The sequence below is a fragment of the Myxocyprinus asiaticus genome, chromosome 38 (genome assembly GCF_019703515.2).
Source record: "Myxocyprinus asiaticus isolate MX2 ecotype Aquarium Trade chromosome 38, UBuf_Myxa_2, whole genome shotgun sequence".
Classification (NCBI taxonomy): domain Eukaryota; kingdom Metazoa; phylum Chordata; class Actinopteri; order Cypriniformes; family Catostomidae; genus Myxocyprinus; species Myxocyprinus asiaticus.
The window spans coordinates 30,138,435-30,157,322 of NC_059381.1; the positions used below are offsets into that span (position 1 = coordinate 30,138,435).

The 18,888-nt window shown below is 39.2% G+C and overlaps 1 protein-coding gene across 4 annotated transcripts in view; it reads left to right on the forward strand.

Moving 5' to 3' along the window:
- The first annotated feature begins 397 nt into the window (after positions 1 to 397).
- The window catches only part of LOC127429056 (dachshund homolog 2-like), a 236,359-nt gene continuing 217,868 nt past the window's right edge, over positions 398 to 18,888 (forward strand). For all 4 annotated transcript variants that reach the window (XM_051677811.1, XM_051677810.1, XM_051677813.1 and 1 more), the window contains exon 1: positions 398 to 1,036. In XM_051677811.1, the coding sequence (XP_051533771.1) occupies positions 543 to 1,036 (494 nt within the window). In that variant the 5' untranslated portion in view covers positions 398 to 542. The remainder of the gene's footprint in view (positions 1,037 to 18,888) is intronic.

Consider the following 18,888-nt stretch of genomic DNA (forward strand, 5'->3'; position numbering starts at 1 on the left):
TTTATGAAAATACTGTATATAAATCCCAGTTTCATCACAACATAATAATGATGTTTAGCAATAAGATAAGGAAGCAACTTAATGACTTATTAATGAAAGATATTAATAGTGCTACCAAAATGATAAATGTGCCCTTTAAAAGCGAAATAAACGAATAAAATAAGCTTACATTATATTATTCGCCTATGTATATAATGCAAACAATTTGAGAAGTTCAACTGATAAGCCATTGATGCAGATAACACAAGTCCTCGCCCATCACATCCACATAGCCAATTGGATTTAAAGACGTTGCTTTCCCTCTTCTTATTGGCGGAGAGAGCTGTCACTCAAGCCTGTTATGGGCAGGCTAATTGAATCGCTAAGTGCGATACCCTATTCATCTCACTCACTCGCGAGGAAGGTAGTAGCACATTACCGACCATAAGCAGTAGCTACCGGAGACGCATGAGAAACACCAGAGCGAGGAGCCAGCAAAGGTGTGCTTGAGAGAGCGAAAGCGACTCAAAAGTGCGGAAAGGAGGAAACTATTTACTTAAAGTATGGCCGTATCAGCAACTCCTCCGGTGCTTTCCCCGACCTCCACTCCCGGAGGCTCGAGCAGCCTGTTCCGTCCTGACTCGCTGTACTCCAGCCCGGCTGAGTCCCCGCGACTGACCAGCAGCATGATCAACTCTTTCATCACCGGCACCGGCGGCGGCGTCGTCAGCGCTAACGGGAACGGCCCCGGCGGTGTTAACAACAACGAGTGTAAGATGGTAGAGGTGCACGGGGTGAAAGTGGCCTCGTTCACCGTGGACAGTCAGGAGCTCATCTGCCTCCCGCAGGTGTTTGACCTGTTCTTGAAGCACCTGGTCGGCGGGCTGCACACCGTCTACACCAAGCTGAAGCGGCTGGATATATGTCCGGTGGTGTGCACGGTGGAACAGGTGCGGATCCTGCGGGGACTCGGGGCCATTCAGCCGGGCGTGAACCGGTGCAAACTCATCACCAGAAAAGACTTCGAGGCGCTTTATAACGACTGCACCAATGCAAGGCAAGAGTTATATTACATGTAGACTACTTCTTACTAAAGTTTGAACAAACAAACTTTGGTGTTGCGCTTTGAAAAGTTTGGGCACACTTAATAATAATTTTAACGAAGAAGTCATCAACAAACATTTGTGCACATTTCAAAACGAATGTAAATGAAATATAAGAATAAATTGTTAATGACATCTATCGAGCATTATTGACTACTGCATTTGCTAACTAGTTAAGCATTATAAAAAGTAATCAAATCTGTTAAGGACTTATTAAGGAGAGTTATTAAAAGTGATCCTAAAAAGCTTTAGACATAAGATCCATTTCATTAAAGTTTTCTGCTTTACCACCTGCACTTTTGAACAACAAAACCGGCCTTAAATGTCCTGAGAAAAAAAGGAATAATAGTATACAGTGATATATTAAAAGAAACTCAATAAGTGACAGGTCTCTCGAGAATCAACCAATCATTTTTCTCCTATAAAGTCATTTACTTGATCACTAGATGGAATTATCCGTTTTTGTTAATACAAACATGTTTGTTTCTGTGCATACGCGGTCAGTTTATCATCTAAATTATTCAAGTACAATAAAAAGATACATTTAAAGGTTAATAGTAACTCAACAGACAGATATTTTGCTCATTATTTACTTCAGAAATTGACTGTAAAATCGGTTAGATTGAATGCACATTAAACTACGCTTATGCTACTGCATTGGAACTTTCAAATACTCAGTGTAACATTGATTTTTAACTGATATAATAACCTAAAGATCTGCACTGATCACAACCTTAATTAACAAACTTCAGCATGCAATACTTAGTATTAAGTTTTCGTTTAGTCAAGTCTTTATTGGAACATTTTGAACAGTAAAGGGCTAAAATGACATTTTATTGATTATTCTACACTGAATATGTATTGCTTTAAGCTTTAGACTTTTACATTTACATGCATTTTTCATTTTAGCATTGGTGCGAAATTGCATGCACCAATAGGTGACAGCACTTTGACCTTGGGGTCATATTTTAGTTAGATTTCAGTTGCATTTTGCATTTTGGTTCTATCTGCACCAACGATTGAGGCTCACATGAATAAACATCAGTATCATTTAATGCACTTTTTACTATATCCTGGTTCAATTCTCTTCTGTGTTTTGGAATTCTTGTTTGATGCACTATTTGTCTGGATGATGTCCCATGTCTCATTTGGGTTAGGGTTAGGGTGTTGGGTCATATTGCATAAATCAATGAACCACTTCTCTTGGATCTGTGGCTCTGTTTGGTGTGGAGATGTTATTCTTAGCTTGTTATCATGACAGATGCATTAGTGTTCTCAGGCTCCTCCAACAATGTCAGCTTGTGTGTGTGTGTGTGTGTGTGTGTGTGTGGTTGGTACGGTGGGAAGGGAGCAGTGCACCTTTTTAAAGACCTTAACCATCCAAAGAAAACATTTCTAATTATTTGTTTGTCTAAAAAGCGCAGCATCTTAGTTTTTTGCTGAAATGACAGTCACAACAAATTCTTTGTCCAGAAATGCGCAGTAGCCTACACATGCTTGAGATTAACAATTGCGAATGACACTTCGCTGGTTCTGCAGCTGTTAATAATGAAAGGCCCACTTGCATAATAATAATAATTTGGATATGAAATAATATGAGAGCTATGTGAAATATTGGTCTATTTTATGGTAAAGTTTCTGCCTAAAAGTTAAGGTAAGGCTTATGTGCAATATTGGATGACCCATGAACTGCTTTGAATAGCCTAAAGTAGGTCAAGTATTTTCGGGTTTCTATTTAAATTTCTTAACTTGCTACTGGATAGAGGTCAGTTATTAAAAATAAGTTGCGAAGTTGATTCAGGAACGTGGTCTTAAAGTACACTTTTGCGCGCCAGCAGGGCGCAAAGGAGGATGCGTGCATGTGTGTTGAAGAGAGAGAGAGAGAGAGAGAGAGAGAGAGAGAGAGCATCTCCAGATGGCCATTCTGGGAAAAGTTCGGTAATTAACCTTTTAACATCCACTGCACAACCTCCAGAAGAATCCCCCGTCACTTTATTGGGTTTCGAGGAGAAAGAGAGAGGGGGAGAGACAGTTTTACAGCATTATTATGTTTAATTTTGAGTCCTGGCAAATGGACAATAAGAGAGTGAGGTGCGGAACGCTGCGCTTTTCACTCCTCAGTCAGATTGCAGCATACGGTCGGATAATGAAATTGCACGAGCAATGGCCCCCCCCTAAAATTGCATTTGCTCCTCGGTATCGTTGCTTTACAGTTCACCTTCCCATGCATCGCTTTATAGTCAGATTTAAACATCATCCACCGTCCTACTACCAGATGGCTGAAACTAATGTGCGCGCTGGCCCCTCGCCTCCTCCTCTTCCCCTCCCTCTCTCCCTCTCTCCCTCTCTCCTCGTTCATCACAGGACTAAAAGCTGGGACAAAAAGCTCTCGTTTGCATCAGTTTGTACGGGACGGTCACGGCGGTGCAAGTGCCTTAAGACATTAAAGGGCGTGTCTCAAAATCTATAGTGAGCTGCCTACTTAGGATGCGTTCTTGCGTTCAAAAAACTGAATGGAACAGAACGCAGTGCTCATAAACAGCGAGACGCGGCTTAATCAAAAACGTCAATCTGACGCATGTGTAGTGGGCACGTTTTGCGTCCGTTCGCACCGTTTTTCAACTGTTTTTTACGTAAACATGCGCTAAGCAGACGTCTTTGTCCGTCGCGCCGCGTTTTTAGACGCCGTTCTAAGTTAAAAAGAACTTTAACTGTTAAAACGCGTCTCGAGACGTTGGCTCGCTAGGTTTTGAATCACAGTCTAAAATATTCAACGGGGGTTTTTGTGCACGGCCACACTGAAACGCACAGAAAATGTCCTTATCAGCAAACATACGCGGCACTTACGGCCCGCTTTTATGATTTCTCAGCTTGCAATTGATCTCCTGGTTTTTAATGCATTCATTATTTATTAAAAAGTATTCGCAAGCTAAACATAACGCTAAACTAGTTTGCACTTGGGGACTGCACTTAGGAAATTGAATGGGAATTACATTAGAGAAGAACATCTGTGCTTGTTCTGCTGCCTCTTCGCAAAGGTGGATTGGATTAGTTTAACTGCTTTTTTTTTTTTTTTCACCAAGTGCAAGTACATCCAAAAATAAAAAAAAGGTGCAGAAAGCTCGTGTCCACTAATATTTATTGCAGAGTTATTTCATGCGAAAAACACCATTTAAGAGAAACATCCCTGCTTGCATTCATGCCAGTCGCACTTTAGCAGGAGTTGCAGGAATTGTCAACTTAAATCATAAAACGCATTACTTGTTCGAAAGCCTGTCATATTTTTTTTTTCGTCTCTTGAGGCGATTTGCCTTTTTTAGTCATTAATTTAAAATGTGTCTAAGTTGCCCCAGGCGCGAGCTACCATCACACTGTGCGTTTAAAAGATTCCCTAAATGCACAATTTGACACCTTTATAAAGAATGATGTTCAGTAGATTAATTTGAATAAGAGTCTACCCACTTATCATTGATTTTTATCTGATTTTAAACAAGAAAGGCACGTTTGAACGGTAAATAAATATGTAAACTTTAAAACAAAAACATATTGATAGACATAAAACACGCAGACAGCCAAATAAACACATATTTATCATTAATTACGCCTTTACATCTCCAGTCAGGGGTGCGCGCGCCAATGCGTGGCCGCGAGCCTCCAAGAGTCTCTCCGTTCCATAGCGCGTGCACCTACGCTCTCAGACGTCGCGTGCACGCCCGGTCCATATGGACAGCAGATAAGCGCCGGTGGCTTCGCCCGAGGGCTCTGAGGCTCAGCCCAGCCCGGGCACCCGAGACACCCCGCTGTCTCATCACATCTCCTCAGATTGTCACTGTTCCTTCAGCGCACCTTAATGTCAGCCATTAATTATACATCTGCCTTTTTTCTGGGTTATCATTTTGCAGATTCACTCTTACCTGTACCCTTTCTGTACAGTCAATTATGAATTAAGACAACTTAATGTATCTAGAGCGGCTTAAGTTGAGATTGTGTTTATGATGAGATGGCATTAGGTCTGTTTGTCTGGCTATCATATATAAACAGTGGCCCTAAAAGTATTTGGACACTTATGCCATATTTAGAAAGGCATGAATACTAAGAGCCCTTTTTAAAATGACTTTTTCCTATGGTCCCAAGATGATTTTTAGAGGATGTATTAACCAGTTCCCCTCAAGTTCACACAGGTGTCCTAGTAGAGTAACCACAAGTTATTCACATTAAATATGAACATGCCCCACTTACATTTGGCAACCAGAATGTGTCCAAATACTTTTCGTCTTCATTTTGAATGGTTTACCTAAAGTTTTCTAATTGAAAACCTAGCAAATTTCTTTTTGTGAAATGTTTTGATTGAAAAGTGTTCTTGTGCTGTCTTTCTTTAAAATAAATCCCACTTGGTTTGATATTTTATTATGTAACGCTACGACATTCATACATTTTAAAGTGTGGCTTAAGTGTCCAAATAAGTTTTTGGGGCAACGAACGATATGTATATACTGTACACTACAAAAACAAAAAACATCCAGCAAGCGGCAGTGCTGCGGACGGAAACGCCTTTGTTTTTTGTTTGTTTTGTTTGTTTTTTTGATTTTCTCCCCTTTTTCTCCCCAATTTGGAATGCCCAATTCCCAGTGTGCTATAAGTCCTCGTGGTGGCGTAGTGACTCGCCTCAATCCGGGTGTCAGAAGACGAATCTCAGTTGCCTCCGCATCTGAGACCGTCAATCCGCGCATCTTATCACGTGGCTTGTTGAGCGCGTTACCGCAGAGACATAGCGCGTGTGGAGGCTTCACGCTATTCTCTGCAGCATCCACACACAACTCGCCACGCACCCCATCGAGAGCGAACCACATTATAGCGACCACGAGGAGGTTACCCCATGTGACTCAACCCTGCTTAAGAGACCTGGCTGACAGAAAGGCTACGGTAACTCAGATAACCACTCTGTACAATTGCAGTGAGCAGTGCAGAATAGCATCTCAGAATGCACAACACATCGAACCTTGAGGCGGATGGGCTACAACAGCAGAAAACCATGTCGGGCACTTTATTAGGACCATAGTGTTCCTAATAAAGTGCTCAGTGAGTGTGTGTACTGTACATATACTGTACAACTGGGACCTTTTCCTTTGTCCAAATTTTTGTTCTTCATAGTAAATGAACAGTTTACTCACATTTTACAAATGCAAGTGGGCGGCTGGCCTTATAGAGCCACCGTTTTGTCTTTTTCTCTCTATTATTGCAAGCATGTTGGAGATGTGAGAATGCTTAACTGCTGACGGGCTCTTATAAAACAACTTGTGGCCATGTGAGTTCTCATTAATGTTGGCGGGTGCCTGTTCCAAGCCACAGCGCTTTAATAACTACTCCCATGCGTAACCAATGAATTAGAGGCAAAGCAAAGACACATGTGGTCAATTAGTGATGGAAACGTGCTACTTGAATCTTTACGTGGGGAAATCACAAACACAAATTTAGAAAGCTGATATGTGAATATGCACAGAAATATATTTACACTCAGACTTGTTAAACGATATTTGAGGACCATTTAAAAGCTGAAATTATGATATATGTCAGGCAGAATGACATACCGCTCAATGTCTCCTTTTGTGTTAACGGAAAGGTACAACATGAGAATGACAGAATTTTCATTTTTGGGTGAAATATGCCTTTAACACTCAGAGTCATTAAAGGATATTTGAGGACCATTTAGAAGCTGCAATTATGAAGTTAGCTCTTAATATACACAGTCTCGACGGGGATGAGAAATAGCAGGTGTTCAGTGGTGTGTAGCGATGTGGTAGAGAGAATCAGAGAGAGATGAGAGATACATATAAGAGGTTAAAACAGACAGATGGATATGGCCTGTCAAGAATCTCACAAGAGGAAAAATGACACTCTCGGCTCACCATCTACAGACCTGAAGAGGAAAAAAAGAGAGAGCTAGTGTCATTTTGACTTTGGGAAAGTCTCCTCCTGAGCTTAATGACACATCTGCAGCCAGGCTATATTTATTACAGTCATGTAGAATAAAATTGATTGTCTCCTAAAATTAATTTTTGCTTTGCCTCTAGCAGTGCTTTAATGGAGGACACTAGGCCCCGTGCAAGAGTATTGTTTAATCACATTAGTATCACAGCCCCCAGGACAGCTGAGATAATTGTACAAACGAACATCGAAATATGGATCTCTAACTCTTTTGATTGAATTATGCAAATGACTTATCTCCTGCCCTTCCAAGCACTAATCATCTAATTAGGACTGATGTTTTAAATGCTTGTTTTCGGATGGGGATTCGGGGAGAAGCAGTAAGCAGAAAATTGAAAGTGACACTAAAATCTGCAAAGTAGTTTTTACCGGAAGAGCTGGTGTTTGCACTCCCCTCCGCCCCTCTTTTGTGTGTTGTCGCAGAGTTGGTAGTGAGGAGACGATTAAAGCAGTTTTGTTAAGTATTTTAAAGTCCTTGAACTAAAGCCCCATCTAATCCATTTTCGAGAGTTCATAATGCTTTCTGGCACTTTAATAGTTTGGTTTGACACTAAGTATCAGCTCACGTGTGGGGCGGGAGCCGGGCTGCGCTAGGGGGAACTGATGCTGGTCGAGGAAGCGATAACTAGCATCCCAATTATGCCGATTAATATTTTATGACATGTTCCACTGCATGCACCATTCCTGCGAGCTAGCAGCTGTTGATCCGTTTGCGCCAGAACGAAGAGGTTGCGGTAATGATATTCGAGCTCAAGTGAGCGTTTGACACTCTTGGAATTCCATTTTGGAGCACTTGAAAGATGTTGAGATCTGAGGAAATGGCAAAGTCGTGCTTTTCCCTTGTCAGAAGAGCATTTACAGTTGTCTTCCACATCTGGAGGCAATAATTAGCCACTTCACCCCCCTCAATCTAGTTTTTGTACATAGGGTTCACCTGAAGAACAAGGTGCCGCCCCATATTTTTTTGGGCCATATTAGCTACCTCATGTGTTTTTTGCATTGAAAACACAGCGTAATCTCAGAATTACCCTAGTTTTGTTTGTTTTTTACTAATCAGGGCATGAAATGAGTAGTAGCAAAAACAGTAGTCTTGATGAAATCACAGCAGTAAATAAGGCAAATTAAAAACAGATAAACTTGATTGAAAAAGTGTGCTTTAACCTCCTCAACTCTGGAGAATTTTTGGGCTGCCACCTGCAATTTTTCACACTCAAATGTAAAAGCTCACCATTTACACATACTTTGGACTAATAGCCAAAAATTGGTCTCATTTTTTTTAAATATATTTTAAATATATTGGTCTCATAAAAAAAAAAATAAATAAAATAAAAAGATAAAAAAAAAAATATATATATATATATATATATATATATTTGTTGTCCTAACTTTGTAAGCATGTCATTCTGGTTCTGTTCAATTGACCTCCCTCCAAAAAGTATTTTTTATTCCACTAGGTGGCAGCAAGTACTAGAAAAAAAATGCCGATCTGAAATGTAGGTGGCACTCTAACACATTTTAGCCCTCACAGATGTGCTCGTCCATAGACATTCAGTCTAATTTTCAGTTTATGTACTACCCCCATTGTTTCATAGAATATCTTGGCCTCTGTGTGGACTAGAATCTCAATCTAGGTGTCATTAGAAAGCTGATTGGAATTTCCTGATTGGAAACAGCTGAGATCCTCCCCTTTGCAATGATGTATAACATTTTATCATCAATAGTCGATAACATATATTTCCGATGATTTGTTTAGCATGCTTTTCCTGCTGGACCGCATATTTTATTCTGGACATCTTACATATAACATTGGATTATGCACACAAGCAAGCTCACAGACAAGAAAAAAATGGCTAATTTTTTTTTTAGAAAACTGCCTAAAGGTAAAAGCAGATATGAAGTTTTTAGCTATTTGGGGCTTACAGCTGCAGTGATTGGCACATAAAAGAGATGTTTGTATATGTCTTACAAATATCATATTTTTTTGTGATACCACATCTCTACAGTCTGAGAGCTTTCATTTGCTATATGATATGTCAATTTAAGTGGTATTTGAAAGACTTATATTCATATTAATATTTCTACCACATGACCTCTAGGTGACGCTGATTTACTATGCAAATTTTTTTGATTAGCATCTCAGAATGCACAAGACGTCAAACCTTGAGGCGGATGGGCTACAACAGCAGAAGACCTCGTCGGGCACTTTATTAGGACCATAGTGTTCCTAATAAAGTGCTCAGTGAGTGTGTATACTGTATATATACTGTACAACTGGAACCTTTTTCTGTCAGACTTTTTGTTCTTTTTAGTAAATGAACAGTTTACTTACATTTTACAAATGCAAGTGGGCGGCTGGCCTTATAGAGCCACCGTTCTCTCTTTTTCTCTCTATTATTGCAAGCATGTTGGAGATGTGAGAACGCTTAATTGCTGACGGGCTCTTATAAAACAACTTGTGGCCAATGTCATTAATGTTGGTGGGTGCCTGTTCCAAGCCACAGCGCTTTAATAACTTGTCCCATGCGTAACCAATGAATTAGAGGCAAAGCAAAGACACGTGGTCAATTAGTGATGGAAACGTGCTACTTGAATCTTTACGTGATGTTCCATTGAATATCTCGGCCTCTGAGTGGACTAGAAGCTCAATCTAGGTGTCATTAGAAAGCTGATTGGAATTTCCTGATTGGAAACAGCTGAGATCCTCCCCTTTGCAATAATGTATAACATTTTATCATCAATAGTCGATAACCTATATTTCCTATGATTTGTTTTGCATGCTTTTCCTGATGGACCGCATATTTTGTTCTGGACATCTAAGATATAACATTGGATTATTCACACAAGCAAGCTCACAGACAAGTAAAAAATGGCAAATATTTAAAAAAACTGACTACAGGTAAAACAGATATACATTTTTTAGCTATTTGGGTCTTACAGATTCAGTGATTGACGCATAAAAGAGATGTTTGTATTTGATGTCTTACAAATATCATATTTCACTTTGTGATTGTTTTGAAAATCTTTCAACAATATAAACTGTTCAGTTTCATTCCTGAGAATGAGAGCTTTCATTTGATATATGATATGTCTATTTAAGTGCTATTTGAAAGACATTTATATTCATATGAATATTTCTACCACATGACCTCTAGGTGGCATTGATTTGCGACGCAAATGTTTTCAGGCCTTATTTTGTTATTTTATGTATAGTAAATGCAGAAGTGATGGTTATCAATAAAAAGTTCAGATTCTAAGCTTTCAAACTATACCCCATATGCCTGACTTATGTATTCGGAGACTTGAGCATGTTAAGTGTAAACTTTTTTCGCGATATAGCACCCCCTTTTGGACCCGCTGGCAGGTCTGTAGAACTAAAGTATGTAACTTTTTCTGTTGAAGTACTTTCTCCTATCCTAGCTAATTTGCATTGACAACTATTAGTAAGCCATTCATAGGTTAATTTTCTCGAAAACTGTAAACACTGTGTTCTGTTGCACTATGAAAATTGCTCTGTTTGTTTTGAGAGACCCGCTTAGACCCGCCCCAACAATGTTACTCAACCAGTGGCGTGAGTTGGGGGCAGGACTATCTCTTTGTTTGACCATTGGGGATTCAGAAATCTGTTTTAAAAACAACATTTCTTTTTGCAATTCTGTTTGGCTAGTGGCGCAGAAATTACATACTTCAGCTTTAATATACTTTTTTCTGTCTCAAGTTACTTTCCTTTAGGATCACATATTCACTGATGAACAGGTCCAGACAGATTCTCCAGACATTTTTCACATTTTCATATGTGTCGATTTTCGGGGAAATCTGCAGAACGCATTGAAAATGTATCAAATAGAGCTTAAACGTTTCTTAGCACTTAACATTTTTATTTGTAGATGAAAGCATAAAATTAGCCAAAATATGTAGGAAACGAACACAAAGTGGTGGGGAATGTGTATATCTTTACGAATGACCGTCTTTCGATTTCTGGCGAAATCTGTGGAGTTTTCCGCACAGTTCTGTGGGCACAGATTCTGCGTGGGCCAGCTGGTGAAAAACAAATTGATAATTAAAAGTACAACTTGAAAATAAACCCAAATAGGGTGTTCGCAATGAGTGCAATTACATGCATAGCAATACGCTGATGAAAATAAAAAATCAGCTAATTCAAAAAATCAGACAACGCAAGAAAAACGTGTTTACATTGGACTTGAAATCATTGGATAACTCTCTGCCTTTAACGTGTGGTGGTGGCGTAGTGGGCTAAAGCACATAGGTGGTAATCAGAAAGTTGCTGATTCAATCCCCACAGCCACCACCATTGTGTCCTTGAGCAAGGCACTTAACTCCAGGTTGCTCCAGGGGGATTGTCCCTGTGATAAGTGCACTGTAAGTCACTTTGGACAAGAGCATCTGCTAAATATGTAAATGTAACATCAAAACATAAAGAGGCATGTACACAACACATTGGATAAGCTGGTAGAACGTCAGTAATGCGAAATGGATGAAAATCTACATGTGTTGAACATTTTTTTGCTGAAAACTGTTATAACCTTATGATGTTGTGGACTTATTTTGAATAATCGATGTAAGATCATGCATGTAAACATGCTCAATGTCGACAATGGCTGCCAACATCCTTATTACCTATAGCACACCACTCCAATAGGTGTGTTCACACAGCAGCAGTTTGTGCTGTCCTGCATTTGTCAGTCCTGTTTGGAGTACTTAAAGCTAGAGTATGCAATTTATACCAGAAGTGTTTTTTGTTATACTGGTTGAAAGTCTTTTTGCATCCTGACAGCAATCAATAAATCAAGTGCTCTGATAAAAAAAAAAAAAAAAAAATCCATTGTCTGTGGCAGTCACAGGCCTGTAAAAGGCCCGTCCAATCATTTAATTTGGCCCAAATGCAATGATTGGATGGCCTACCTGCCTGTCTAACTACGTACCTGCCTACCTCCGTGCACTCAATGGCGTGAGTTGGGGGCGGGACTATCTGACTGTTTGAACAACTGCAGGCAAGGGGAGTATTCAGAAAGCTGTTTTAAAAACGACGTTTATTTTTGCAATTCTGTTCGGTGCCGCTAGTGTCGCAGAAATGACATACTCCAGCTTTAATATGGTTCTTTTCAAACACAGTTCACTTATGATAGAGACTGACAATTACATTCTATAGCAAAGTGAGTCCAACTGAATTTTAAGAGCAAGTTTATCTGATATGCACTGACAGACTGAACGTTGATGTCATGTTGCAGTAAATGTAGAAGCATCTGTTCCCTCTGGAATATTAAAAGAAGTAAAGATGAAAGAAAGGAAGGTGGAATGTAAGGGGAAGAGTAGCGAAGGGGTTGGTGTTTGTGGGTATGTGAGACTCTCTGCGTCTGGGTTAAATCAAGAAAAGCCCTGGTTATGTGATGACATCATGGCCGGTTTTGGTGCTCTTGTTGGATCTATTAGGGATTCATTCTCTCTCTGTCTGCCCCAGGCAGCCCAGCTCCAATTACCACCACACAACATCCTATATACCATCATCCGGAAACCTCAGTCAAAGCAGAATAAGCCAGTAACATTTTTTAAATGTGTCAGATACGATCCACCCAGGAAATTTTAGCGCTACTCTCTTCATTATACTTGTAGAAATCTAGATCTAATTAGAAAAAAAGTACAATTATTATGAGCACAAGCCAATGGCAATGTTCTATTGTCAGATTTGTTGTGTTTAAAGGCGTGTTTAATGAGATGATATGGGCAGCTAATGGTGGAATGTAGTTGACATCCACCTGAAACATGCTGTACCCCTCCTCTTATCCTGTTAGTTGTCATTGATCTACAGTAAATATACCGTCAGTAGGTGTAATTACTAAGTAAATTTGTCTGGGCATTTTAAAAAAGGCTGTGATTTTGACGTCAAAACTGCAGATTGAGTCATTCGCACTGGCGTTATGAGTATACATGTGTCTGTATTGTTTAAGATGAGTGTTAAACGTTATGATAAGGCTACTGCAGGTTGTCTGTTTTTCATTACAGGAATGTAGGAATGTATCTGTGACTTATTTTTATAGGTAATGTGGTGATGTTGGACCCCCTAACCCTCGTGAATTGTTGGTCTTGTCTCTCTCGTACTGTTTTTTTCTTTTGACCGTTTACTTGAATCTTTGTGTTGTGATCAACTGGTCATCTATATAGCTCACAGCATCGGTGCATTTGCACATGCGATACGTCTTGTTGTTCAATACTTAATATCTTTTATCGAAAGAATTTTTTTTTTTCAATATTTGCAAATTTACAATATAACTTCTTCAATATACTATTTTTATGTTTACATACACATTGCAAGTAAATAAATGAACCCAAAGAGGGAGGGCGTGTTTTTAGACACAACGCAAAGCTTTTATTAAACGGCAGCAACAGCAATATACAAAATGACATCAATGTTAAATAAATAATAGGGCTGAGTATCTATACAAATTTTACGATTCAATTAGATTCCGATTCACAAGCTCTTGATTCGATTAGATTTCGATTTAGATAAAATTTGATTCAATTCAGATACATTTGCGGAATATTAAAGTTATAATGTCCATTTACAGTAGCTTACATATAAAAGCAATTTGATGATTCTTAACACCAATTTCAATACCACAATGAAATACTAACTAATTTGAGTAAACTTTATTTCAAGTTCTCAAGTAATTATTCAAGACAAGTGAACAGTCAGTAAAAAAATAAGAACAAAGAAACAAATTACAAGCAATAAAACTAATAAATACAATAGAACAAAGATACACATTAAGAAAACAGTGCTTGAAGTTTTTAACAGCAGTATCTAGTATTCAAGCAAATATTCAGAAATTGACAATTTTTATAAAAAGTTACAAAAACAACATATTAGACAGGCTGCCTTTACACTTCAAGTTCGATATTTTGATACAAATCCACTTTTGTTTGTCCCTTTGTTTACATTCACTTTAGACTTTGGCTGTGTCTCGTTTGGAAAGCTGCGTGCTAGGTAGGACGCGTCCTTTGAAGGCTGCAGTATGCCGAGCATCCTCCTTTAAACAAGTCTTGTTTAAACAAGACGGCCTTCGTAGGACAAACGGAAACGTAACGTAACATGGTTGCTATGACAGCACGCCACTCTTTAACGAGCGCGAGCGCTTCGAGTGAGAAGGGAACAAATTCCCTCTGGAAGGGAATGTATGAGGTAAAATTTAGGAGAGTTATAATGATGTAAAGAGAAAAGAAAATAGATTTTACAGGTGTAGTTTTAGTCTAATACTTTATTTTAAATTATATATTAATATAATTATACATATTATACATATTATATACGCTGCACCCATCTACTGAGGTACTTCAACTTGGGAATTAACATTCCTTGCGTTTGAATGTCATATTTATGGGCGTTATTTTTTTTAGACATTTCCGTTGAAGCAAAGAATTGTGGGTTGTGAGTGCCCATGAAGGATACACCTCATGCATCCTCCGAATTCCCGTGAAAGAAGGTTGCATTCGAAGGCTGCATTCAAAGTGTCCTACTCGCTTTTCTGAAACGAGACAGCCTTGATGACGTATGCGGCCGACAAATGCAACCTCCGGAGGACGCAGCCTTCCAATCGAGACACAGCCATACACTCACTGAGCACTTTATTAGGAACACTTTGGTCCAAATAAAGTGCCTGACGTGGTCTTCTGCTATTGTAGTCCATCCACCTCAAGGTTTGACATGTTGTGCATTCTGAGATGCTATTCTGCTCACTACAATTGTACAGAGTGGTTATCTGAGTTACCGTAGCCTTTCTGTCAGCTCGAACTAGTCTGGCCATTCTCCACTGACCTCTCTCATCAACAAGGCATTTCCGTCCGCAGAACTGCCACTCACTGGATGTTTTTTGTTTTTGACAGCATTCTGAGTAAATTCTAGAGACTGTTGTGTGTGAAAATCCCAGGAGATCAGCAGTTACAGAAATACTCAGAAAAGAAGCCACCTGTCAGTCAATCAAACAGCGCACGGATACCAAAATGAGGAAATATAAAATGATACGTAAGATTCTTTTTTGTGTAGTTTCTCTTGGAATAGACTAAAAGATCAATTTTGTGATTTTACGAACCGAGGATCGTTCAAATGAAGATAGCATTTAATCGGAAAATAATTTTTCTTCCCCCAGCCCAAATAAATGATTCAATTTATTAGTAATAGTAATCAAAATGCTCAATTCTTCTAAATGTAGGTTTGGCTAAAAAAACTATTTAGGTTGAAAAAAATGCAACAACTTTACACATTGCAACAGAATTCATGGATGTTGAAAGTTGTTCCGAATTGAGAGTCAGAGAGTCTAATTTAAAATGACATTTTAATTCCAAGAACAGAGTTGCACAGATGGGAAACCTTTGTTAAAGTTTACAAAAACTATTCAACCTGCTGTGAGTTGCATTGCAGTTCATTTGCATCTCAGTTTTAAAATGATTCAAATAGGACTAAACGTGAATCATTAATATGCACAAAAACAATTTTATTTATGTGTTTTCCATTCACATTTTTTTCCTGTGCCCTCATAAATATGAAGACAGTGCCTGTTAATAGCTGCCCCAGGCCTGATTGGAAACATGCTAAGCATGTGTACAGGACTGTAAATTGGAACCACACTAGCAGGTTATGTGGTTATGTGGTCCATGTCTTAAAAATGCCTCGTGGAAATGCCTCATTGGATAGGCCTGCATCCAATCAGTGAGATAGTTAATAGCCACTCCCACGCCACACCCCAATAATACCATTTTACAGGCCATAGATATTTGTGTAAACTCTGAATCACACATGCATTTTGACACACATAGGCAAACAAAAGTGCAAAGTTTTTCAAAGTTGATTTGCTTGATTTACTAGTTGTCCATTTAATTTTGTAATGTTCATAACACACACAACTACCTCTTTTTGCTGGGAGGTCAGTGGGTGTGTATGTCTTAAATAGTGTGTAAATGTTGTTTCTGTTGAGTGGAATGGGTGTCGTGTGTGTAGATAGTGGGTTTGGTATCTCTGATGAAAACAATCAAGCCCTGTGTGGATTCATTACAGGGAAATGTCTCACCAGATTGTTACGGATAGTTAAAATGAAATGAAGTGAATTAGCGAAACAAGGGGAAGAGCATGCACAATGCTTTATTGCTTTCTTTTGAAGACACGCACTGACAGTGATCTGCCTTCCGTTTAGTGCATGTATCAGATAACATATCAAAAAGTAGCTCTGAGTGTGTGTGTGTGTGTGTGTGTGTGTGTGTGTGTGTGTGTGTGTGTGTGCTCACATTTTTCTGCATTCTAGTCAAACATATGTTGTCTTTCACATTTCTGTTCTTTGTGGACTGAGCGTATCCCATGCAATTAAAAAGGTAACACTTTACAAAAAGGCTGCATTTGTTAACATTAGTTCACAACATTAGTTAATGCATTATGAACTAACAACTAACAATGAACAATTGTTTTTTCAAAAAATTTACATTATCATGACTAATATATGCTGTAAAAAAAAAAAAGTTCACCCCTTTTCTCCCCAGAAAAGGGTGCCCAATTCCCAATGCGCTCTAGGTCCTCATGGTGGTGTAGTGACTCGCCTCAATCCGGGTGGCGGAGGACGAATCTCAGTTGCCTCCGCATCTGAGACCGTCAATCCACGCATCTTATCACATGGCTTGTTGAGCGCGTTACCGCAGAGACGTAGCCCGTGTGGAGGCTCACGCTATTCTCCACGGCATCCACGCACAACTCACCACGCGCCCCACCGAGAGCGAACCACATTATAGTGACCATGAGGAGGTTACCCCATGTGACCGGGCCAGTTTGGTTCCTTAGGAGACCTGGCTGGAGTCACTCAGCATGTGACTCCAGGGGTGGTAGTCAGCATCAATACTCGCTGAGCTACACAGGCCCCCATAAAATTATATTGTTAATTGTTAATTCATGATACCTAATGCATGTTAACAAATACAGCCTTATTGTAAAGTGTTACCATTTAAAAATCTCTCCATTTTAGCCTAAATGTTAACTTTCAGATCACTTCTTTTGACTTTCTTTGCCATTATGATAGGTTAGACACAGTACTTTTTTAAATCATCAATACCATAATTTTATTTTTTTTTATTATAAATAATGAATTTAATGTTAATGAATAGAAGTCTGCAAGGAAACAGTATATTTGCAGAATAATTCAGTTTAAAATATAGAAACATACATTATATTAGTAATTGATGAGGACCAACAGCCTCATGCAAACAGAATCCCTGTAATTGCTTCACATTAGTGCTGCAACTGACAACTATTTAGATTATCGATTAATCAGTCGATTATTTGTTTGATTAATTGACAAATTTAATGAAGAAACCAAATTTTTATTTCCAGCAATTTTTTTTTGTTTTGTTTTTTTTTATTTTTCCCCCAATTTGGAATGCCCAATTCCTAATGTGCTTTTAAGTCCTTGTGGTTGCATAGTGATTCACCTCAGTCCAGGTGGTGGAGGACGAATCCCAGTTGCCTCTGCTTCTGAGATCGTCAACCCATGCATCTTATGACATGGCTTGTTGAACACGTTGCCATGGAGACATAGTGTATGTGGAGGCTTCACGCCATCCACTGCAGCAACCACGCTCAACTCACCACGCGCCCCACCAAGAACGAACCACATTATAGCGACCATGAGGAGGTTACCCCATGTGACTCTACCCTCCCTAGCAACCGGGCCAGTTTGGTTGCTTAGGAGACCTGGCTGGAGTCACTCAGCATGCCCTGGGATTCGAACTAGCGAACTAGCGAACTCCAGGGGTGGTAGCTCAGCGGTAAAGACGCTGGCTAAAATTCTCCAGCATTTTGTCCAGTTCTCTCATTAAAACAATGTACAAAAAGTGCTGCAACTACTATTTTAAAGGAATATTCTGGATTCAATACATGTTAAGCTTAATCGACAGCATTTGTGACATAATATTGATTACCACAAAATAATTTTTGACTTTTTGAGGATGGACGAGTCTAAATGAATTTTTGTGGTAATCAGCATTATGCAACAAATGCTATCGATTGAGCTTAACTTGTATTGAACCCGGAATATTCCTTTAATTATCGCTTAATCTGTCAATTTTTTTTGTTTGATTAATCTATAAATTAGATAAAGAAGCCAAATTTTATTTCCTGCAATTTGGTTTAAAACACGTTATCTGATGTAAAAAAAAAAGTACAATATACATTGTGTGCAAAAAAAAAAGTTTAAAATATGAGAAGACCTAAATTAATCAATAATGACATTCATGATCAACTATTATTATTATTATTATTAATTTTATTGATTAGTTGTTGCAGTCCTAATTAAAATGTTTTGATTTTGAACTTAGTTCAGACCTATTGTTTTCTCTCTACTTTTTCTCTCTTTCATGCGATCTGTAATTCAACAGTACACACACTCATCCTGGCTTTTCCCCTGGTGCCTCAGTGTGAGATTGCAGTGTGAGGGATGGCAGGCTCACCTGACCTGCCTGTTCTACCGGGGCTTGTGGGTAATAGATGGGTCAGAGCTTCTTTTTTTATGTTTTATTGAAAGATCACTACGGCTGTCCTGCCTTTCGCCCGACTATAAATCAGGGTCCTCTGTGGCCTGCTGGACTGTCCGAAGTGTGGTTTATGTCAGATGGAGCAGAAGGGCCTCCGATCCCATCACTCCACCTCACCTATATCACCCACCCACACAATATCACACACACACACACAACATCACTGCCTTGAAAGCGGCCAATGGGGCCTCTAAACAATGTGTTTGTCTGAGCGACACATACACATATGTGAGAGTGAGTC